Here is a 21,951-nt window from a genome sequence, read left to right on the forward strand (position 1 = left end):
GTTAAGGTAAGGGGCAGGAGGTTTAGATAGGATGTGAGGAAGAATTTTTTCACCCAGAGGGTGGTGGGAATCTGGAACTCACTGCCTGAAAGGGTGGTGGAGGCAGCAACCCTCATAATATTTAAGAAGTATTTGGATGTGCGCTTGCAATGCCATGGCATGCAAGGCAATGGGCCTAGTGCTGGTTAGAGTAGTTAGGTACTTATGTGACCGGCACAGACTCAATGGGCCTTTTTCTGTGCTGTAGACCTCTATGTTGCTGTGGGTCTGGGGCCACATGTAGGCCAGGCAAGGACAGCATATTTCCTTCCCTAAAGGACACTAGTGAACCAGATGGATTTTTACAACAATCAACAATGGTTTCATGGTCATCATTAGACTTTTAATTCTAGATTTTTATTGAATTCAAATTCCACCATCTGCTGTGGTGGGATTCGAACATGGGTTCCCAGAGCAATACCCTGGGCCTCTGGATTACTAGTCCAGTGACAATACCACTACGCCATCACCTCCCCTGTGTGTATAATCATGACAGTTAGATTTAAATGAAAAGCCTCAAGCTTGGAACCTCCAGTTAAGTTTCCAACTTTGTACAATTCAAACTAGTGGAATATTTGTTCCAAACTGTTGACTACATCCTATCCTCATTTCTTCCTTGTCTCTGCCTTCACCCTCCGATAAACAGCATGGATAAATGGAACTCAGGATTCCTCCAAAGCTAACATCGTTTGCAGGTGTGCTGGCAGAAGGTATGTGTCAAATTGATGAGTTGAGATGAGGGAGCAGAAGTGCCAGCAGATTTATTATCACCCCAACAGTTCTGATATTAAAAGCCCACTAAGTCATTGCCAGATTCAAAGATCTGAAATGCAGCATAATCTTCCTTCAAATTTCAAAAAATTTAAACAATTTCTTTGCAATCCTATGACTTTCAGGTTCTTAGACATGTCCATGACTTGTATCCAAGTGAAAACAAAGAGGTTTACTGTGATGATAAATTACTCATTTTGAAGTGTTACACATTTCACATGCATGTTTGATTTTAAAATAAATTGACACAAAATTGTATATGGGATTAAGACTTTATTTTAATTATTGTAAAATATGTAAATAATATTGCTCCACGAATGCTCTTTATTTTAAGTAACATGCCGGCCACCATTTTCTAAACCTCCCATCCAATCCTTTGGTAGGGAATACCCGACTTCTCTACTTTGTTACAACAAGACACAAAACTCAATGCTTAGTTGGAGCTGATACTTCCCAATGTCAATGAAGAAGGTTTCTGGACTGTTTTGCTACTGACTGGCTGCAAGCAAAGTGAGACTTAATTTTCTTTTTCCTTAGTTTCTTTACAAATGACAATTTCACTCACAAACTTGTGTATCTGAGTCGCACACAGTCAGACCTAGACCACATTTCTCCTCTCCAACTTGTACGTTCTCTGTTGCCTTGCACAACAATTTGCGTCATCACCGACATGCAAAAGTCCAATGGGTTAAGATTATAAACATAAGATCATAAGAAACAGGAGCAGAAATATGCTGCTCAGCTCCTCAAGCCTGTTCCACTATTCAATAAGATCATTGATGATCTGATTGTGGCCTTAACTCCACATTCCTGATTTCCCCCCATAACTCCTGACTCCTTTGTCAATCAAAAATCTGTTTAACTCAGCCTTGAATATATTCAATGACTCAGCCTCCTCTGCTCGCTGGTGAAGAGAATTGCACACTCTAATGACCCTCGGAGAGAAGAAATTTCTCCTCATCTCAGTCTTAAATAGGAGACCCCTTATTCTTAAACTGTGCCCTTAGTTTTAGATTCCCCCACGAGGGCAAACATCCTTTCAGCATCTACCCTGTCAAGCCCACTCAGAACCTTAGATGTTTCAATAAAACCACCTCTCATTCTTCTAAACTCCAATGTATATAGGCACAATCTGCTCAACCTTTCCTCTTAAGACAACCTCTTCACCCCAGGAATTAGCCTAGTGAATCTTATCTGAACTGCTTCCAATGGAGGTATATCACTCGTTAAGTAAGGAGATGAAAACTGCATATAGTATTCTACGTGAGGTCTCACCAATGACCTGTACAGTTGTAGCAAGGCTTTCCTACTTTTAGACACCATCTCCCTTGCACTAAAGGCCAACCTTCCAGCTGCCTTCCTAATTATCTCCGCCGCTGAAGGTGGGTCAAGGTAATGTTTTTGCCCCTGTTTGTTAGTCTCAAAACCTAACAGAGAGATTTCAACAAAACTTGTTATACAGATAGGGTATGGACCAAGGAGAACTGAATGGTTTTTGGCAAAGATGCAGGTCTTTGCTTTAGCCTTTTACCTGCCCAGCTGCTGCTCTGTAACTACAAAGCTGAAAAAAGAAGACTTTTTATTCAAACCTTTCATCTCACTGAGGAGGCTTCAGGCCAAACCAGATCATCAACCTGTTCTGAAAACCCTACTCACATTTTGACAGCTGTGACAAATTGCACCACAGGAGTGGAGACAATCCACTACATTCTGAAACAATCAACAACATTCCAAATAAAACAACCCACAACAATAATGATAGTGGGTGACTTTAATTATCCTATCATAGGTTGGGAACAGTCTAAAGGGCAAAGAGGTGGGGGAAGAATTCTTAAAATGTGTACAGGAGCACTTCCTTGATCAGTGTATTTCTAGATCAATGGGTAAGGAAGTAGTGCTAGCTCGGGGTTTAAAGTGGAGTAAGTGGAGCACGTTCCAGGACTGGGAAAGCATTTAATATCATTATGTTTAGACTAGTTATGGAGAAAAGCAAGGTATTATCAAGCATAAAAAATGCTTAACTGGGGGCGAAGTAATTTTGGCGAGTTAAGAAAGGATCTAACTCAGGTAAATTGAAATCAAATACTTCTAAGCAAAACAATAATAAAACAATGCTGGTCTTCAAAGAAGAGATAGTTAAAGTAGAGAGTAAACACATTCCTGTGAGGAGGAAAGGAAGGACATCCAAAGCTGGAGATCCTTAAATATATAGGGGGAAAGTTTGATATGGTCGGAAAAAATGGGGAAGGGACCATGATGCGCGATTAACGCTTACCCATTTGTTGTGATGCAGACAGCACGCAAACTCCTTCTGCCTGCTAATTTAAATGATAGTAATGTGCAGCCCAGCACTAGATCTGCTGCTGAGTGGCTGCACGTCTCAACAGCGTCCCAAATTCCATGCAAGAGTAGCACTGCTTAAAGCTGGTCTGCAATATTTAAAGTCAGCATGCATCTCTTAAAGGGGAGGTGCATTTTGGCTGCAACAAGTGCTGGAAGTGGCTGGGGAAGATTGTCTTCTTCTTGCAACAAGAGTGAATATGGGGCAAAGTTGCAGACAGCAGGTTCCAAGGTTCTCTGCCTGAGCCTTGGTGCAGGAGGAGTTTAGGAGGAGAGAGGTCCTCTAACTGCAGAGGTTGTGGAGGAGGCACTCCAGACAGATGCTGAGAAGGCAGTGGTTGCAGATAGCCATTGCAGTGTAGCCCCAAGGACTAGGATGCAGTGCCGCAAGGAGTTCAATGGCCTCACACAAGTGGTCAAAGTCAATGAATACATCTTCAAATGTCATAACCTTAAAAATGAACCACCAGCCTCACTTACTGCTCCAATCACTACCACACCATCACTCACCTGCCAGCAATCTCTATCAACCAGGATTCATATTTTACATCCATAGTTTCACCTCACTCTCACACACTTAGCACTGCTGCAAGCCTCACATCCACATTTCACAGCTTGCACACACTGCCAACTATTAAACTATGACAGCCACATCACTCAAAGGCACACTTTCTTCTCTCTTCCAGGACAAGATAGTGCATAACCCAAGGCAGCAGCATTGAACCAGCAGGGGACAGGCATGGATACAAGTGCACATCCTGATGGACGAGATGGTGCTGGCTATCATTGGAGCAGCCATGACTGAGGCTGTGGCCAGCAGCGGAGTGAAACCAGAGAAGATAATTGTAAGTTCCTACCTAATCCATTTTCTCACATTCCTCATACTCCATTTCCACAGTTTTGTTTGATTTACAAGCTACAGATGGTGTAAGCAAGCAACGTTTACTTTCCTTGCTTCGTTCACCACAATCCTACCTTTGTGCTTTTCTCTTTTCAGGTACCCAATTTTGGCTGCTTAGCCAGGCAGTGGCAGCAGGTTTGTTCCCGACTCATGGGTCTCATAATATCAAGATCCCAGTGAGATATGGAGCTGTCTTCATTCTGTGCCATTTGCCATCGGCTGCAGTCAGAGGTAGGGATGAAAGGAGGGAGGGAGAGATGTAGAATGACCCCAAGGAGCATGGCTGGTGGAAGGCAGCTAACTCATGACTCCAAACCTCCATCCTCGCGGGTGAATGGTCATGGCTGACAGGAGATCATGCTTTCTATGCTGCCAAGGCAATGGTCTGTCTAAAGAGTTTCGAAAGTAGTGGAAACAAACGGAAAAATATTTCCTTGAGGCTTCTTGCACATGGTTCTCATCACCCTGGTCAAAGAGCAATGTCTCCATATGCATTCATGTATGAACGGGAGGAACACCCATCTCTGGTCTTCCAGGGTGTCCTTTACCTGGAAGGTGGGGATGCCATGTCTAGATGGAGGCCAGGTGAAGGGCTTACCACTTACCTGCTGGCCTAGAGATGGAGGGAAACCAGTAAAGGACATGCTCACTTAATGTATCACTTCAATTCATTCACACATCCACTGTTGATGATGCAGGCTGCAGGCAACCCTGCCTTGGTAATGGCTCTCATCCAGATGAGGAGAAGGAGGGCCCATCTCTGGTTGGCACAGGGCCAGGAGGCGCAGCAAGAGGTATCGGGGCCTCTATAAGTCAAGAGGCTGGTGAACATGGACCAGTAATGGCGGGCATTGGTTCAACAATAGGTGTATCACTGGTGGTGCTCTTATCTATAGATGAGAGAAAGACAATGCCGGAGGCACCCTCGTATGTCCTGGGATGTGGTTGCTCACATCTGTGAGCTCCTCCAGTATGAGCTGCCATTGCAAGGACTCTGTAGGAGTAGTGCGGAGCTCCTGGCGTGCAATGAGTGAATATCTGTCCTGGTGTCCTTTAAAATGGTGCCAGGGCCTTCGACCCAATGAGGTAACGACGGAGCAGATGACTTCTTGCCCGCCCCACCCTGAGATTTGCCAAGCTCCTCACGGATGAATAATTAATGAACTGAAAAGTGGAAGATTGCATGTGTTTCCCCGTCCCGCCACCCAGCAGGAATCACACCGACTTTTCCAACCACCACTGGACCTAGTCTTCAGAAAGGAAAATCTCCCACTCAGAAAGCAGAGCATACAAACTTACATACTGTTATGATCATTGGCCAAACCCCCAAGTTGTTGGTGAGGTTCGGTTAGAGGCCAATGACATTTTATTTAATGTAGACAAAGTTTGAGATTCAAGACACTTACTAAGTGAAGAATGCCACAAGATTTCATGGGTTTTGAGTAAACAAAAATAAACTTTGCTATGCAAGGTCATAAAGATAAAACAATTTACAATATACTGTAACATTCAGGTTAAGTATGAGCTACGTGTGAATTAATAGGCAAACTGTCATTGGACACACCACATGACACAACAAATGATAGATGTGACCAAAACAGATTCCATGGATTTTTCAACAACCCATCCAGATATTAGACACACTGAGTCAACCAATCTCTGTCCAGGTGTCGTTTAAAATGGCGCCAGAACCTTCAGCTCCATGAAGTAATGGCGGGGCAGGTGACTTCCTGTATCCCCTGCCACGAGATTTTCCAAGATCCTCACGATTGAATAATTAATGAGCTGAAAAGTGGAAGATTGCATGTGTTTCCCCGCCCTGCCACCCAGCAGGAATCACATCGATTTTTCCACAAGGATTTCCAATCTTCACCTTCGAATATCTCACCTTAGAGTTCTTTCCAACAGTCGCTTCAACTCAGATGGCTTCATGATGGCCCACTTCGCAGGGTTTCAATCTCGCCTTCCGAGATTCCATACCCCTAGGTCCCTGAGTACACTCAAGCATCAACTTACAAGTACAATTTTAGCTCTTTGGCTGTGCCAAGCAGAACACCACTGCTTCAAAGGGGTACTTTTGCCCCAGTGGCCCACAGCACAGAATCCCCAACCTTTGGTTGAGTTCTTGGATCTTTAGGGCTTCTTCTAAGCCCCCTTTGATTCTTCAGGGCATATCCTGAGCCCACTTCATTAAAAGTCTTCTCCCTGCAGCCCTTTTCTCTAATTGGAGCCTGTATCTCTGCTCTCCTCTTTTTCTTAACTTAACTGGGACCTGTTTCTGTCCCCTGCCTTTGTCTCTTACTTGGGACTTCGTTTTGAGACTTCTCCCTGTCCCTTCCCTTGACTCTCTCTCTGGGGCACTTCTCTTCAGATTAAAAACTGACTGACTGTTCACTGACCCTTGAGCTGATCTAGTGACCATTATAAAGCACTGGTTAGGCCTCAGCTGCATACAGCATAGAGAGAGAAATAAAGAGAGGGAAAGAAAGACTGGATGGAAAGAGAAACAAAAAAGGATATAGAAAGTAATAAGAAAATAAAAATTTTAATTTAATATTTGACATTTTTAAAATCTGATAAAATAATTCACAATCTGAAAGAATTAGACACCACACTTATAATTGTTTGCTTTGTGGGCAAGAGAGGATGATTGGCAGTCATTAACAATAACATGTTGTTAAAAGGGTACTTATGCTTTAAATTACCAGATTGAACTTCTTGTAGTAAGTACAACTGGCAATTAATGTGTAAAAAGCAGCAAATTAATGGAAGTCACAGGGAGCTTAAGCATGAGGTGCTGTTTTCACAAAGCAAATGAAACAGTAGCACAAATTGGCCAGCAACTTGTGGTGATTCACAATTCATGAGGTATCTCTTCCTCGTTTCAAATTGTTGGCCAATCTCCATATTCATAAAGATGTGTATTACTCAGATGCTGTTATTTTTTTTAGCAAAATCTCAAAGCTACAATCTTCAGGGCTTGGGATTTCCGGCCCTTCAATTCAACTACAAAGTGCTATCAGAGGGTGTACTAGGAGCATGTTGGAGCAATGGAAATGTCCCAGGCCAGGTGCACATGTTGCAAATGCAGAGCTATGTATACTGAGCCTATCAAGCACCCTACAGGGTCTCAAAGAGAAAAATCAGCCCTAGCATGTCATTGATTATTCAGGACTCCTTCCAGTTAAACATTGGCAAAACCAAAATCATTCTATTCCTTTAAAGCAAGGAATAATTTGCATTTATATAGCATCTTATTATGTCTTTCAGTATATCTTAAAACACTTCACAACAAATTACTTTGAAATGCCATGTATTTGAATGCAGCAACCATTTTGCACACACCAAGGTCACAAAGAACAATGAGATGAATTGATCAGTTAATCAAATTTTTGGTTGTGTGACTTGAGCAGAAAATATTGTCCAGAACATCTGCCCTTCTTCAAATAGTGCCATGGGATCTTAAATATCTGCTTAAATAGGCATACTGGATTTTATTGTATCTGGGTTCTGAGCTGCATTCATCAGATTAAATATTACAGCTCTAAATCTATCAAACTCTGAAGGCTAAAATTATGGCGGAATCTTAGGGAGGCGATGGGGGCCTCGGAGTTGGCTACAGAGCCTCATGAGACGCCCATGTCGCCTCTTTTTGAGGAGGTCCACCACATTTTGTACCACTCAGGCACTTAACAGACCAGCGACGGGCCGTCCCCCAAGATGTTAAGCATATGCTGTTTTCACAAAGCTAATGGAAGAAAAGTACAAAGTGGCCAGCAATTTGTGGTGGTTTACAATTAACAAGGCATCTCTTCCTCAAACTGATGGCTGACTTCCACATTAATAAAGACATGTGTTAGTTTGGGTTCCGCCAGGGCCACTCAGCTCTTGACCTCTTTACAGCCTTGGTTCAAGCATGGACAAAAAAGATGAACTCACAAGGTGAGGTAAAAGTGACTGCCGTTGACATCAAGGCCGCACTTGACTGAATGTGGCATCAAGGAGCCCTAGCAAAACGAGTCAATGGGAACCAGGGGGAAATCTCTCCATTGGTTGGAGTCTTATCTAGCACAAAGGACAATGGTTGTGGTTGTTGGAGTTCAGTTATCTCAGCTCCAGGACATCACTGCAGGAGTTCCTCAGGGTAGTGTCTGGGCAAAACCATCTTCTGCTGCTCCATCAATGACCTTCCTTCCATCATAAGGTTCGCTGATGATTGCACAATGTTCAGCACCATTCATAACTCCTCAGATACTGAAGCAGTCCATGCCCAAATGCAGCAAGACCTGAATAATATCCAGGCTTGGCCTGACAAGTGGCAAGTAACATTCGTGCCACACAAGTGCCGGGCAATGACCATCTCCAACAAAAGAGAATCTAACCATCGCTCTTTGACATTCAATGGCATTACCATCACTGAATCCCCAACTATCAACATCCTGGGGGTTACCATTGACCAGAAACTGAACTAGAGTAGCCATGTAAATACAGTGGCTATAAGAGCAGGTCAGAGGCTAGGAATCCTGCAGTGGGTAACTCAACTCCTGACTCCCCAAAGCCTGTCCACCATCTTCAAGGCACAAGTCAGGAGTGTGATGGAATACTCCCCACTTGCCTAGATGAATGCAGCTCCTATAACAGTCAAGAAGCTTGACACCATCCAGGACAAAGCAGCCTGTTTAATTGGCACCACATCCACAAACATTCACTCCCTCCACTACCGACGCTCAGTAGCAGCACTGTATACCATCTGCAAGATGCACTGCAGGAATTCACCAAGGCTCCTTAGACAGCACTTTCCACACCCACGACCACTACCATCTAGAAGGACAAGGGCAGCAGACAGATGGGAACACCACCATCTGAAATTTCCTCTCCAAGTCACTCACTATCCTGACTTGGAAATATATTACCATTCCTTCACTGTCGCTGGGTCAAAATCCTGGAACTCCCTTCATGACAGCACCATGGATGGACCTACACCACATGGACTGGAGCGGTTTAAGAAGGCAGCTCACCACCACCTTCTCAAGGGAAATTAGGGATGGGCAATAAACCCTAACCCTAACCCTGCCCACTCCTGGGTTAATAGCAGTGGCCTCAGGATGAGGCCCTTAGATGAGCATTAATTGGAGTGGAGTGCTGCAAGGATCAGTGCTTGTGCCTCAACTAGTTACAATCTATGTAATGATTTAGGTGGGGGACTGAGTATAATATATTCAATATAAAAACTGAAACCACAGATGCACAGATACTGCCAGATATACTGAGTTTTCCAGCACTTTCTAAAAATAGTCATATTGGACTTGAAATGTTCATTCTGTTTCTCTCTCCACAGATGTTGTCAGACCTGCTGAGTTTTTCCAGCATTTTTTGCTTTTATTTCAGATCTCCAGCATCCACAATATTTTGCTTTTATTATAATATATCCAAGTTTGCTGACGATACAAAGCTAGTTGAGAAGGTAAGCTGCAGAGAGGACATAAAGAGGCCAAAAAGGGATATAGTCAGATTCAGTGGTTGGGCAAGAAGAACCTATACAAACAGGTTCAGTATATTGTGGCAAAATGTGAACTTATCCTCTTTGGTAGGAAGAATGTTAAAGCAGAATAATTTTCAAAAGTGAGAGGCCAACAATTGTTGGTATTTAAAGGGATTTGGGTGTGCTTGTACATGAATTACAAAAAGTTAACATAAAGGTGCAGAAAACAATTGGGAAGGCAAATGGTATATTGGACTTTATTGCAACAGGGCTGGAGCATACGTATAAGGAAGTTTTGTACAATTATATAGGACTTTGGTGAGGCTGCACTTAAGAGTACTGTGTACAGCTTTTGTCTCCTTATCTAAGAGATGATACATGCCTTAGAGGGGAGGGAGGACAATAAAGATTCATTCAATTCATTCTGGGAATGAAAGCACTGTCCTTTGGGGAGAGATTGAGTAGAATAGGCCTATATCCTCTGGAGTTTTAGAAGAATGAGTGGTGATCTTATTGAAATATAAAAAATTCTTAGAAGGCTTGACAGGGCAAATTCTTGAGAGGCTGTTTCCCCTGGTTTAAGAGTTTAGAACTTGGGGTCACAGCCTCAGGATAAGGGGTCAGCTATCTAGGATTAAGGTGAGGAAAAATTTCTTCATTCAGAGGGCTGTGAAATTTTGGAATTCTCAACCCCACAGAATACTCAATTGTTGAGTGTATTCATGATTTTTGGACACTCAAATGTGGTTGGGGGAGGGGGCAGGAAAGTGGAATAGATGCAAAAGCTCAGTAATGATTTTGTTGAATAATGGTGAAGACTCAAGGGGCCATACAGCGTACTCCTGCTCCTATTTCTTCTGTTCTAATATTTGTCTCAAATCTAAGTCTATTCCTGCATGATTCTGTTTGAATAATTTTGGTAATCATTTTTCAAGCCTCTCCCTTTCTTGCAGTATACATCAATTCTTGACTTAGAGAACTCGTTCCTCTTCTTATCTCAACACTACTCTTGAATTAGCTGCCAAGAGAAAGTGACCTGGGCTGACTTACTCAATCATTATCTTTCTGCCTTTGTGGAGAAGCTTCTAGCCTCTTTTTTCTTTTGTTGGCAATAGGCATGCCAGGAACTCCTAAAATGGAAGTCCTAGGTGAAAAGTTTCATTTTGTATGGTATAAGTGCTGATATGCCAATGTGTAGCAACACAATGCTGGCTTGATAAGCAGGTTTTATGAACTGGATGAGAGGTGATAAAATATATGTGTTTACATTTCCATTTTACTAAAAAAATTAATCCTAGGTCTAGTTATACTGATAGTAGAGGAGTAATATTGGTCGGCAGGTTATAAAATGGAAGCCTTCTATCATCCACTTCTACGTTTCTCCAGTGAAAGACGCATATAAGTGATAAATGAATTAATAATTGTTGACAAGGCCTAATTTTTGCTTAACATAGTCAGTTGTAATGATAAGTAATTTTGGCTCAATACAAGTTTTAAAAAAACTTTCATCTTGATCTATTACAAACATCATGACTACTGTTTCTCTGTTGCTTATTCTATGAATGTGATGTAATGATTCAAAAATGATGAAATCACTAAGTTATGAAGGCTTTCCTAAGGATGAAATTATTATATGTACTTTTGATGCTTATAGTATATTCTGGTTTTAAGTATACAAGCATACAGAGCCAAAATGATTTACCTTTTTCCCTCTCTCTGTTCCTCTTTGTTTCTGTTTCTATTATTTTCTCCCATTACCTTGCACTTTTCCCAAGAGAATGGACAAGTAAATTATTTCCAAGCTTCAGCTGATGTTACTCTTGAATTAGTCACCTGGATCTGTGTGAGTGCAGTCCAGAGTGACTCACCCGAATAATTTTCCCTCCTTGTGGGAAAGTACCTTGCCTTCATTCAGTGGCTGCACCTAAAAATATGGCCAAGATCGGTAACTAGGTTTGCATTTTCATTGTCTTAATGTGAACTATTACAGGATGGTTGTGTTTTAGTAAACTTCCCACTCCATATTAGTTATGTGAACTAACTTTTGTTTCACTAATTTGATTGACTGTCCTTGATGGAACTAAATATTAAAATTCACAGAATGTGCAACCCCCAGATAGGTTTCTACTATGAGTGAGACATGGATCAGGTAGAAAGTTTAGCTCTGTGAGGAAATATAAGCATAAAAAATACATGTTTGTATTTAACAAAGTCTCAGAAAGGATAGTCGTATCAGTTGAATTCTCTTTGGTAAATGTAGTATCACTGTCATTCATGGCCTGAATATAGTCAAAATGTGGTAATTATTGGGGTCCAGTTAGCTCAGTTGGCTAGACAGCTAGTGTGTGGATCAGATTAATGGCAGCAACATGGGAATCGATCCCCGTTCTGGCTGAGGTAGACGTAGGGCCTTCCTCCCCGTTCTGCTGGTAGCAAAAAATCACATCACTTTGCCATGATTCAGCCAATAATCGCCAAGGACCTGCCTTCTGTCAGAGGACTCAAGATGAAGAATGGCAGTTCTTGGGGAAAAGGAACTTCCCATTTCAATGTTGTCATTAGTGTTTGGAATATTTTTCCTCTCACATGTGTGTCTGACACAAAGTTTAAATACATCGAGAATGACAGAATACATAAATAATATAGGATTTTGCTGTATTACAAATTGTTCAGGAAAATTGTTACAATGCAGGCAAAAGGGATTTTACTGCAGTTCTTATGTTTTTGTTTCCTACTTTCATAACAAAATTCCCATAACGGGCATCTATATTACAATTATTTTCATGCAAATTGGCAATGCGCCATATAATCCTCTAAAGTATGGTATTTGTTTCATCCTTTTCCAAAAGCTAAATTTATTTTAGTTTACTACTTATTGCTTTTGTTTGCCATAAACCATCTATGAATTGCCATGTGTGTACCATATAAAATGCATTAAAAGGACATTGTGTGTACTGCTACCTTAAAATACTGCAGTTTTTTCTGGACCTCCATTGTTCCTTCTTTTTCTTGAAGCAAACAGGAATTAAAGATGAAAAGCTCTGTATCTCTCATCCAGCCTTTCAGCTCTTTGATCCTGACCTCCAGCTGCCTCACTAGGCTGCTGCTTTCAGGTGACAGAAGATCACATGTTCCTGCCCCACTCTGCCCCGCTACTGTGTCCCGGGTCTTCTCTCCAAGCGTTCTCTGACACAGCAAAAGAGAAACATCAATTAGCCTCATGCACTGTGATTATTTTTAAGGTTAGTATTGACAAATAATCACCTATTGACATGTATACTAGTGAGAAACACCACTGCCTTTAAAAAATTCAATTAAAATCAAGTCTGAAACACAGTTGCGTATCTGCTGTATAAATGAACAAAAACAGAGTATGTTATGTCAAGAAATTTCCAAATTACTGCCCTGTATTAATTAAATGAAGCACAATTATTACATGAGTTTAAAAACAAAAAAAGACACACTGAAATTGTCAATTAGATGATAATCCCCATAACTAAATTGTCCATTTAAAACATAAGGTAATTTTAAGCAATATTGTGAGCAATAAATAGTCATTGTGCTGGGTGTGGGTGGGTCTATCACATCCAGGCACAATGAAATCATTATACACAAATGATATCAGAGTAATCTATTCAAGAAAATGTTAGGTGAATAATTCTGGCAAACCAGTTCCTTGTACCACGGGAATGCTAATAACATAAAGCCTCACAGTGGAATCCAGATTTGGCTATTGTTTTCTGCTGTGACAAATTTACCAGCAGCAGCAGACTCAATACCCTGAGAGGGGAGTTTAAAAAAAGAATTTATTGCCACTTTTTGTTCAGGAACAGTTTGCAATCATAAATTCTTCATAAGCAGAATACTTCTGAGAATGGTCTGTCTTCATAAATATACGACAGAGGACATCAATTTCATTTAATTCACAATTTGTGGCAGCACAGCAGATGCCAATGCCTTTTTTGATAGGGTTGTTTAATATGCAATTGAGATGGAGTAATGTGTAGCACAGGGGACAAAATTTCCTGGATTAAACTCTACGCACCACTGATATTTTATTTTATCATTTTGTGTGTCAGACTGTTCACTTCAGATGAAAACAACATTAAATTCTTTCCCATTTTATTTTTAACTCGTTCTAAAGTTTAAATTTTTGTTTCTTATTTATAGTGTCAATTCAAATTAAATGATGGCAATGTTAAATATTTTTGCTTTGTGTTGATAGTATAATGCATCACTTTTAGCTATGACAGATTCAAGCTGCTGAACATTTACAACTACCCAGACTCCCTGCGTAATTTAAACCTTATATTATAATAAATGAAAGGGAATTAAATTCAGTTTCCTTCATAAGGGCCAGAAATGGCACCAAGTAACAAAAGCATCCAGTTCTCATTTCCAATTTTGCTTCCATTATTTTTCTGAAAAGCAATTTCACCATTTTGATACGTTAATGTAAACTTGTTTACTTAATTAAACAGTTTGTCTAATGTGGTCACAGAATGGGTGAGGTAGTCAAACAACAAAAAGGTGTGTAATGCAGTGCTTTTCCTTTGTGCACTGCAGTGATGTAATGGCATGATTAGATACCATCTAAGTATTTCATTATTATTTCCTCTCCTTCTTTCATTTCTTGCTGGCTTCCCTGCTGCCATACTTTTTAGCTTAGAGGTTCAGTGTAGAGGCCAAGTTAAGCAAGGAGTGCAGATTTGTTTGTAGCTTCCACCAGTGTTAAACATACAAGAGATGGTGCTCATGCAGAGTAAAGATGATCATGTTAGTTTTCTTTGTGTTATGATTCTATATTCTTCTTCTTCACCATGGTCTATTCAGACTTTATGACTGCTTGATGGGCCATGAAGGAGCAGTGGCAACAATGGCTACCTCTGCGGCTAAAACATTGCCACTATTATGATTTTGTTAGAGACTGTTAAAGCTTAAAGAAGAAATCCAAACAGCCAGCAAATAACCAACAGAACTGCACCACAAGATTTCACACTTTTTTAGACAAAAATAAACTTTGCATATATAAAGATAAATTAAACAAAGTAGGCACCACTAACTCAACATTAAAGCTTCTAATGACTTATGCTATAAACTCAGTTCTTCTTTTAACTTCCCCCAAGAGTTCCCTTATCTTATGAAATCTTGAAGGTTCATTCACTTTTCTTGGGACCAACCCAAAAGAATGCCACAGCCCTATGGAATTTACTTTAACTCTCCTTAGTATTCCAGCTATTCCTCGAGTTTCAAGTTACATGGGGATCCATCCATTAGCTTTTGGCAAAGCGATCCTCCAATTTTATTTAAAGACCTCAGAACTGGGTTCCCTTCACCTCCTTGTCTTGGCTTTGGATATACATAGACTGCTTTTTTTTCAGTCTGCTCCCACAGCATCTGTGCAGCTCTTTCCAAGCTAACTATCCAAGCTGACTGCTTTCTGCCACAAGGCTCTGTGGATTTCTCCCACTAGGTGCAAGCTAGAGCAAATGTTTCAGATACTTTTCCCTTATGAATCCCAAACTGAACTGCCTGTTTATGTCAGCAAACACACACAGATAAATTAAGCCAAAGAACCTTCTAACTGAGGCTCTAACCTGAATCATTATCTCGATGGAAATTTGGACTGATTCAAATAGAAATGCAAACAAATTATTTAACCTTCGACACAACTCTTTGATTCTGCAACCCATATGAATAATTGGTATTGCTAAGGGAGTTTTATAATTCTTTTGTCAGACTCCCTGGCTCCATTACAAACTTAAAGATGGATCATTAATTGTTCAAGTTTTTTCACTATCACCTCTGACCTTGCAAGACAAACATAAGTTAGCTTTTAGCTGTAATTAACTCCAACCTTGTTGAAGTTATATTTACTTCAGGGTTGCTTATCAGTTTCTCAATCAGATGCCCCCATTTATATATAGTTAAAACTTCAATTCCTAAAACTAAAAGTTACATTCTAAAACAAATGAATTATGAAGCAGATTTTGCAACACCACTGGAACATAACCGCCACCCCTAATCGCCAGGACCTGCCTGCCTGTGGTTCTCCAGCTTCATCAGGGGTATAAGGGCTTAAGAAATGTCATGAGGAATCTAGGCAGGCAATCCAAGCATCTTTGGCAGTGGAACACTGTCAAGCAGTGAAGCAAGTGCTGAGAAAACTGAAGCGTCAATGACTAGTAGGCTGATGTAACTGGTTGGAAAATTAATGTCGGTACTGATCAATCTGGTTGTCAGCAGAAATTTACCTGTATAATCTGGATTTAGGTTGTTGTATTTAAGATCAGAAGTATTAATGATTAGTGTTGTTATTTTTGTCTTGTATTAGATACCTTCATGGAATGCATCAATGCCGATAATAGACATATGGGGCTGAATTTTACCAGAAAGGAGGATGTCCCAGTGTCAGGGCCCAAAACAGGTGCATGGTCTCTTTGGTGGGAGGTGGCACATGGAAGGAGATTTTGCCACTTACATCTAATTAATGGCTGGCAAGTGTGTAAGCCACCCATGTGGTGGGCAGGAGGAAGTCCCAGCAGCTGAAATGTGGTTCATATTTAAAGGGACAGCAGCATTAAGTTTATGGACATCACAAGTAGAGGCGCCTGGAAAGGAGACTAATTAAGGGAAGCATTGAAGGAATGGCTGCAGTTAGAGGAACGGTGATGCACAGGTTTAGTGATACTTCCCTGGGTGTGCTTCTCCAGGTGGGAAGGGCACGACAAGAACTGCTCAGTCAGTGGGAGGAACAGGGCAGCAAGCCTCACTAGGAAGGCAAGGCTGGAGGTTGTGGAGGAAGTCAGCAGCCACAGGGTGGTTGCATGAACTTGGTTGCAGTGACACAAGTGATCCAATGATCTGGTGAGATCTGGCAATGTGGGTGGACTTGTAATATGAAGCCTGCAGCACTAGGTGTCAGAAAAGTCACCAATAAAATTAGAGAAAAAGTTGCTGACACAGCCATCGGTTATGATCAGGCACCAGTGTTGACAGTGGGATGCACAGTCACCTCACAGCAGAGGCCCCTGGTCACTCAGCACTGACCACTGCATTGCCAATACAAAGTGATCCTTAGCAGCAGGCCCCCAAGTGACGTGATGCCGGACCTTGAAATGGCACAGAATGACGAGAGCTGCTGGGCTACTGGAGACTAGTGGCACAATGTACCTCTGTGTTAGCAGGACAAGGGAGCTCACAATGCCAGCAAGTGGAAATAAACTTTGTGGCTTTGTGTTTAATTTCACTGAGACAAAGTCCCACAGGGCTGGGGTGGTCCCTTTAAACAGGCCACCTCCACACCCGGCAGCCCCTGTGGTACCCCTGCATTTCTTCCCAGGTTGGCTGGCCTGATTCCAGTCTGCACCTGGCCCCCAGAAAGGAAGATCCTGTCTTTACGGGCATTTTCTCCTGAGGTGGGTGGGCTGAGCCAGGAATTTTCCTGGCTCCCCTACCCACCTTGAGGATGAAAATCCAGTTCAATGAGCCCAAGCACAAGGAGCCAGAGCAAGTAGAAAGGATAGTGCAAGGGGAAAGGATAGCATAAGGAGAAAAGCTAGCACATGGGGCAACTTGCTAGAGGGTAAGGTTGCACACTGGTTCTGCTGCAGAGAACTAAAATGAGAACTCAGATGACCAGGTTACAGAAGAGGGCTGATGGATGTACACAACCAAATACTTGGTGCACGGAAAGTCTGCCAGAAATCTATGGAAACACTTGTGCTCACTTCACCTGCTTGTCTCTGACAAGAGGAGCTAAACTGTTACTCTATAAACAGAGAACCTTAGTGATATCCCTCATACAGCAGTGTACTGCAAAACAAGGGCTGTTGATTTTGTCTCCAGCTGCCACCTGGAAGGAGCTACATGCATAAAAGTTAAGAGCCACTGACCACCTTGACAGCCACAGGCAACACAGTCCTTGCCCAATTTTAAGTTTGCAGTTCTGGCTGTAAAACTTGGGAGATTTTAGTCACAGCCTCTATTGTGAAGCAAAGATGTCTCAAGCATCAGTAGTCACTGAAGTTGAGATAAGAGAATTGCTCTCTAAAGGCCTTTGGTGGACATGATGTCCTGCTGCGAGCCTTTGTGGCCAAAGTTCCCTCTAAGCTGCATGCATGCATGACCCACAGCAACCCAGTAGGTGCTGCACAGGCCACTTACAGCTTGCCCTCTTTAAGATACTGTGCATTTGCAGCAGCACAGGAAAAATCTAAGTATGCAGTGTGCGTGACCATTTTAAATAGGTTCCCCTCCTGGAGTCCAACCTGATTGTCAAGTTTGCTCACTGTTGGGCAGAGAATACTGCAGAAAAACTCACAGCCCAGCAGCAGCTAAATCCATGCTGCTCAGATTTGAGATCATGAGATGGTCATGGATACATTATGGCTTGGAGGATTGGCGGGGGATGCGGATGTAGTGATGGCAGGGGGTTGAAAAGAGGTCGGGGAAGAGATGAAGGGCTGGAAAAAAATGAAGAGGGAGATGGGCTTATCAGAGATATAGGAGGAGGGTTGGAAGGTCAGAAGAGATCAGAGGATGAGATGGTGGTGTTGGGGAGAAATTGGAGGGGGAGTGATGGTGTTGGTTAGGGAGAGATTGAAGAGGGAGACATGGGGTTGGTCAGGTAGAGATTGGAGAGGGAGAGATGGGGTTGGTCAGGGAGAGATTGGAGAGGGAGAGATGAGGTTTGTCAGGAGAGATCGGAGGGAGAGATGAGGGGTTGGAAAAAAGATTTGGGAGAAAGATGGGGGTTTGGGAGAGAAATTGGATGGAGAGATGGGGGTCAGGGAAAGTTGGTGATTGCTGAGGATAGGTGTCAAGCGGAGGTGAGGCATTGTTTTCTGGGTGGATTATTGGACCTGGAGGAAACATGTTTGTTTCTCCTTGTCCATAAGCAGTGCTGTAAAGGCACTTCCCTACCTGAATATTTTGACATCATTTGCATTGAACAATGTTCATTTGCATTCATTTAACATCAATTGCACTCAAAAACAATCATTTAGCCACCATTTGAAATCAATTGAAACCATTTAGCCATCATTTGATATCAATTGCGCTCAAAAGCAATCATTTAGCTATCATTTAACATTGCAAGTAGCGTAATGACATCATTGTCATCAATTGCCCCAAACTGCAGCATTCAAACATTTGCAATTAGCAACATTGCTTAACTTAAGCATTCGGACACCAAAAATGATCATAGAGTTTATGTTCCATATTTCTGAATTTCAATAGCTTCAAACATCCTAAAACTGAGCTAACTTTAGAAAAAGCAGACCCTGTTTTAATATATGTTTAGACAAGTTAATTTTAAGTTTTTCTTCATAACCTTTAACTAGTGCAGCACAACCCGGTCCACCACCCCCAACCCGGATTGCAGCAGTTTTCTCCCCCACAAACACCCCCCAGAAACAATTTTCTCCCCCTAAGTTTTTCTTCCGCCTCCTCGAATCCCCCACCTCAGATTGCAGCAGTTCCCTCACCCCCTCTCTTTTTCTCCCCCTCCCTCCATCTTCCCCCTCCTCTTCTCCCTCTCTCCCCCTCTTCCTCCCCCTCTTCCCCACCCTCCACATCTTACCTCAACCTCTCTTTCTCCCCCCTCCTCCCCAACCGGAGAGCTCAAGTTGCAGGGCTGGTCCGAACTGGAAGTGATGATGATGCTGGCCCTGCTGCAGTTTCCAGCTAGCGCAAGGGTAACGACGGCGCCATAAGCGAGATGAGTATTGAGTTGCAGGGTGGTGGGATGGAGAGTGTCATCGGGGGCGGTGGCTGGGTGGCCTGGAGTTTGGTGGCAGCAGTGGCGGCCTGGAGTTCGGCAGTGGCCCGGAATTTGGCAGTGGCCTGGAGCTCAGCAGCGACAATGAGGCCCGAGGCCCAGAGACTGGGGGAGGGGGTAGAGCTTGGAGGCTGAAGGGAGAGAGAGTTTAGCTCCTGAGACTTGGGAGCTGGTGGGGGCGAGAGAGTTTAGATTCTGAAATTGTTGTACTATGCTTATAGCGCTGATATCCCACTGCTGCCAACCATGTTGTAATATGGTGGGTGGTGGTGTCTCAGAGCACATTTACAGAGCATGCAGGCACATGCAATATCATACAACATATAACATCCCCCTTTCTTCTCCAAAGAAAACTTTCCTTTCCAATGGAGTATAACTATTTGTAATAGAATCTTTACTTGCTATCCCTGCTCCCCCATCTCAAGTCTCTGACTATAAATTCAGACGGTCTTGAGGCTTGACAGTTCTTCCACATTTCGGTCTGTCATGTTTGGAGGAATGGTAGTAGTACTCTTATGTTTCTGGTACTTGGCTATCTCCATTTGATTTGCCTTTTGCGCTCCTCCAAGTTGTGTTTCTCTTTATTAACAGCTTGTCTGCTTTTTTTAGACACTGGGTTTGTCCTGTTTCTTACGAAGGGAATGTGTACTCCATTTGTTCCTCGAGTGGACTCGAATTTTCTTTTTCCGTGGTGTTCTTGCTGGATGTTGATGTTTCACAAATGGAACTTTCATTTCCACTTGTTTCACAATTTCAGCCAAACACCTTTTGCTGTTTTATTTTCAAGTCCTTTTGCAAGCTTATGAATCTTTTCATTCAGCTCAGCTTTTTCTTCTAGTGCCTTGCGCTTCAGTGTCAGATTTACATTTTCTGATCTCATTTTTGTCTTTCCTTTTTCTGTCTGCAACAGAGCTTTGCCCTTGTCTTCCATTTGGGACTCATTGTTGACCAAGTCTGTCTCTGGCGAAGTCTTAACTTGTTTCAGTTCTGTAATTGTGCAACTCATGGCTTCATTATCCGTTCACAGTTTATAATGTTCGACAGCTTTTCATTTCAATGCCTCCTCTTTTCCATCCATTTGCTTCTTCAGTTTTTCAGTCTCTTTCTTGTAGCTTTTGGCTTCCTCCTGGAATATGGAACATTACTGAGTCTTCTCTGACAACTGGTTCTTCTGTTTGTTCAGAGTGATGTTAAATTCATTTTCCTTCTCTTTGTAATTTTCCAGAGGAATAAACTTTGTCCTAAGGAATTCTTGTAACGTGTGAAGGTCTTTCAACAGGTTTTCCTTTTCTTTGTGAAACTCACTTGTTTCATCTTGAGTTTTCCTGTAATTCAGCAGTCTCCTCGAGTTTCTTCTGCTGTGCTTCCATTCTGTTGTTGAAGACAATCTTCTTCACATTGCTGAATGGTTAGGCATTCCTTTTGCATTTGATCTTGAAGGCAATGAATTGTTCTTCTAATTTTTCATTTTCTTGTTGACCTCTTGCCAACTTACTCCAGGCTTCAGTGCATCATTTCATTGCTCCTGATAATTCCAATGTAGCTTTTTTTGAAGTAATATTTATCATCCTCTGTAGCTCCTCATGTTTTTCCATGGCTACATACTGATTCTTCAAGGATTCCTCTTTGTGCATCTTTTCTGCCTGCTGTTTTGCCCGGCTGTACATCTGGTTGAGTTTCCCCAACTCCTGATTTGATTTGCCAACTGTGGAATTGAGGATCATTATCTCCTCCTGGTACCTTTGTGCCATCTCCGAAATTTGTTTGTTTAGATCTTGGACAGCTTGGCTTAGTGAAGACTTCAGTTTATCATGTGTTTTCAAAGGTACATACTCAGCTTGAATTTTGTGCTTTAAATCTTCCGGTTCAGCTCTGATATAAACATTTTCCTGTAGAACAGCTTCATTTATGTTTTGCACATTTTGCTTCTTTTGAGTCACCTCAGGTAGCTTTCCTTCATTCATAGCCATCTGCTCACTCTGCACTACTACCTGTCTCCGCTGCTCTGGGGTCTCTTGGCTCCCTCTCTCTGAGGTTGCCTGTCGCCCTCTCTCTGGGGTCTTTTGTTGTCCTCCCTCTGGGGTCTTTTGTTGCCCTCTCTCTGAGGTCATTTGTTGTTGCCCTTAATGCTTTATTGGGAGTTGCCCTCTCTCTAGGGTCTCTTGTTTCCCTCGGTGGTTTATAAGGAGTTGTCCTCTCTCTGGAGCCTCAGGTTGCCCTCGGCACTTTATTTGCGGTACGTTAGACCTTCTAGCGTTTGTGTCTCCACAATCTGGACTTCAATGCCTTCGAATATCTCACCAAATGTTGTTGAGTATTGATTTATATATTGGCTGTGGAGCACTTCACCAGCAAATAAACCAAACATGTATAAAAACTTATCAACCTGTACTACATCCGATTCCTTGTTTAATCTTGTCTCAAAATAGTCTTCTCCAAGGCTCCCACTCTTTGGTCTGGCTTAGCCCTTTCCATAGCGGACATGCGTCTGGCTCTTCTAATTTGCCTTCCCTGGCTGTGTTTCTTTTCTAGTAATTACCACTTTAAAAGTCATTACTGCTTTAAGATTGTTAAGTGCAGTAACCACTTTTTTCTACTCAGGCTGTCCCTGCAACTTGCCGGTTCTGTCTCTGTGTT

General features: G+C 42.2%; 1 protein-coding gene across 5 annotated transcripts in view; it reads right to left on the reverse strand.

The window, feature by feature from the left end:
• The window catches only part of akap6 (A kinase (PRKA) anchor protein 6), a 467,239-nt gene that overhangs the window by 73,521 nt on the left and 371,767 nt on the right, over positions 1-21,951 (reverse strand). For all 5 annotated transcript variants that reach the window (XM_078562838.1, XM_078562835.1, XM_078562834.1 and 2 more), the window contains exon 10: positions 12,495-12,719. In XM_078562838.1, the coding sequence (XP_078418964.1) occupies positions 12,495-12,719 (225 nt within the window). The remainder of the gene's footprint in view (positions 1-12,494; positions 12,720-21,951) is intronic.

The sequence above is a fragment of the Cetorhinus maximus genome, chromosome 18 (genome assembly GCF_964194155.1).
Source record: "Cetorhinus maximus chromosome 18, sCetMax3.hap1.1, whole genome shotgun sequence".
NCBI classification, from domain to species: domain Eukaryota; kingdom Metazoa; phylum Chordata; class Chondrichthyes; order Lamniformes; family Cetorhinidae; genus Cetorhinus; species Cetorhinus maximus.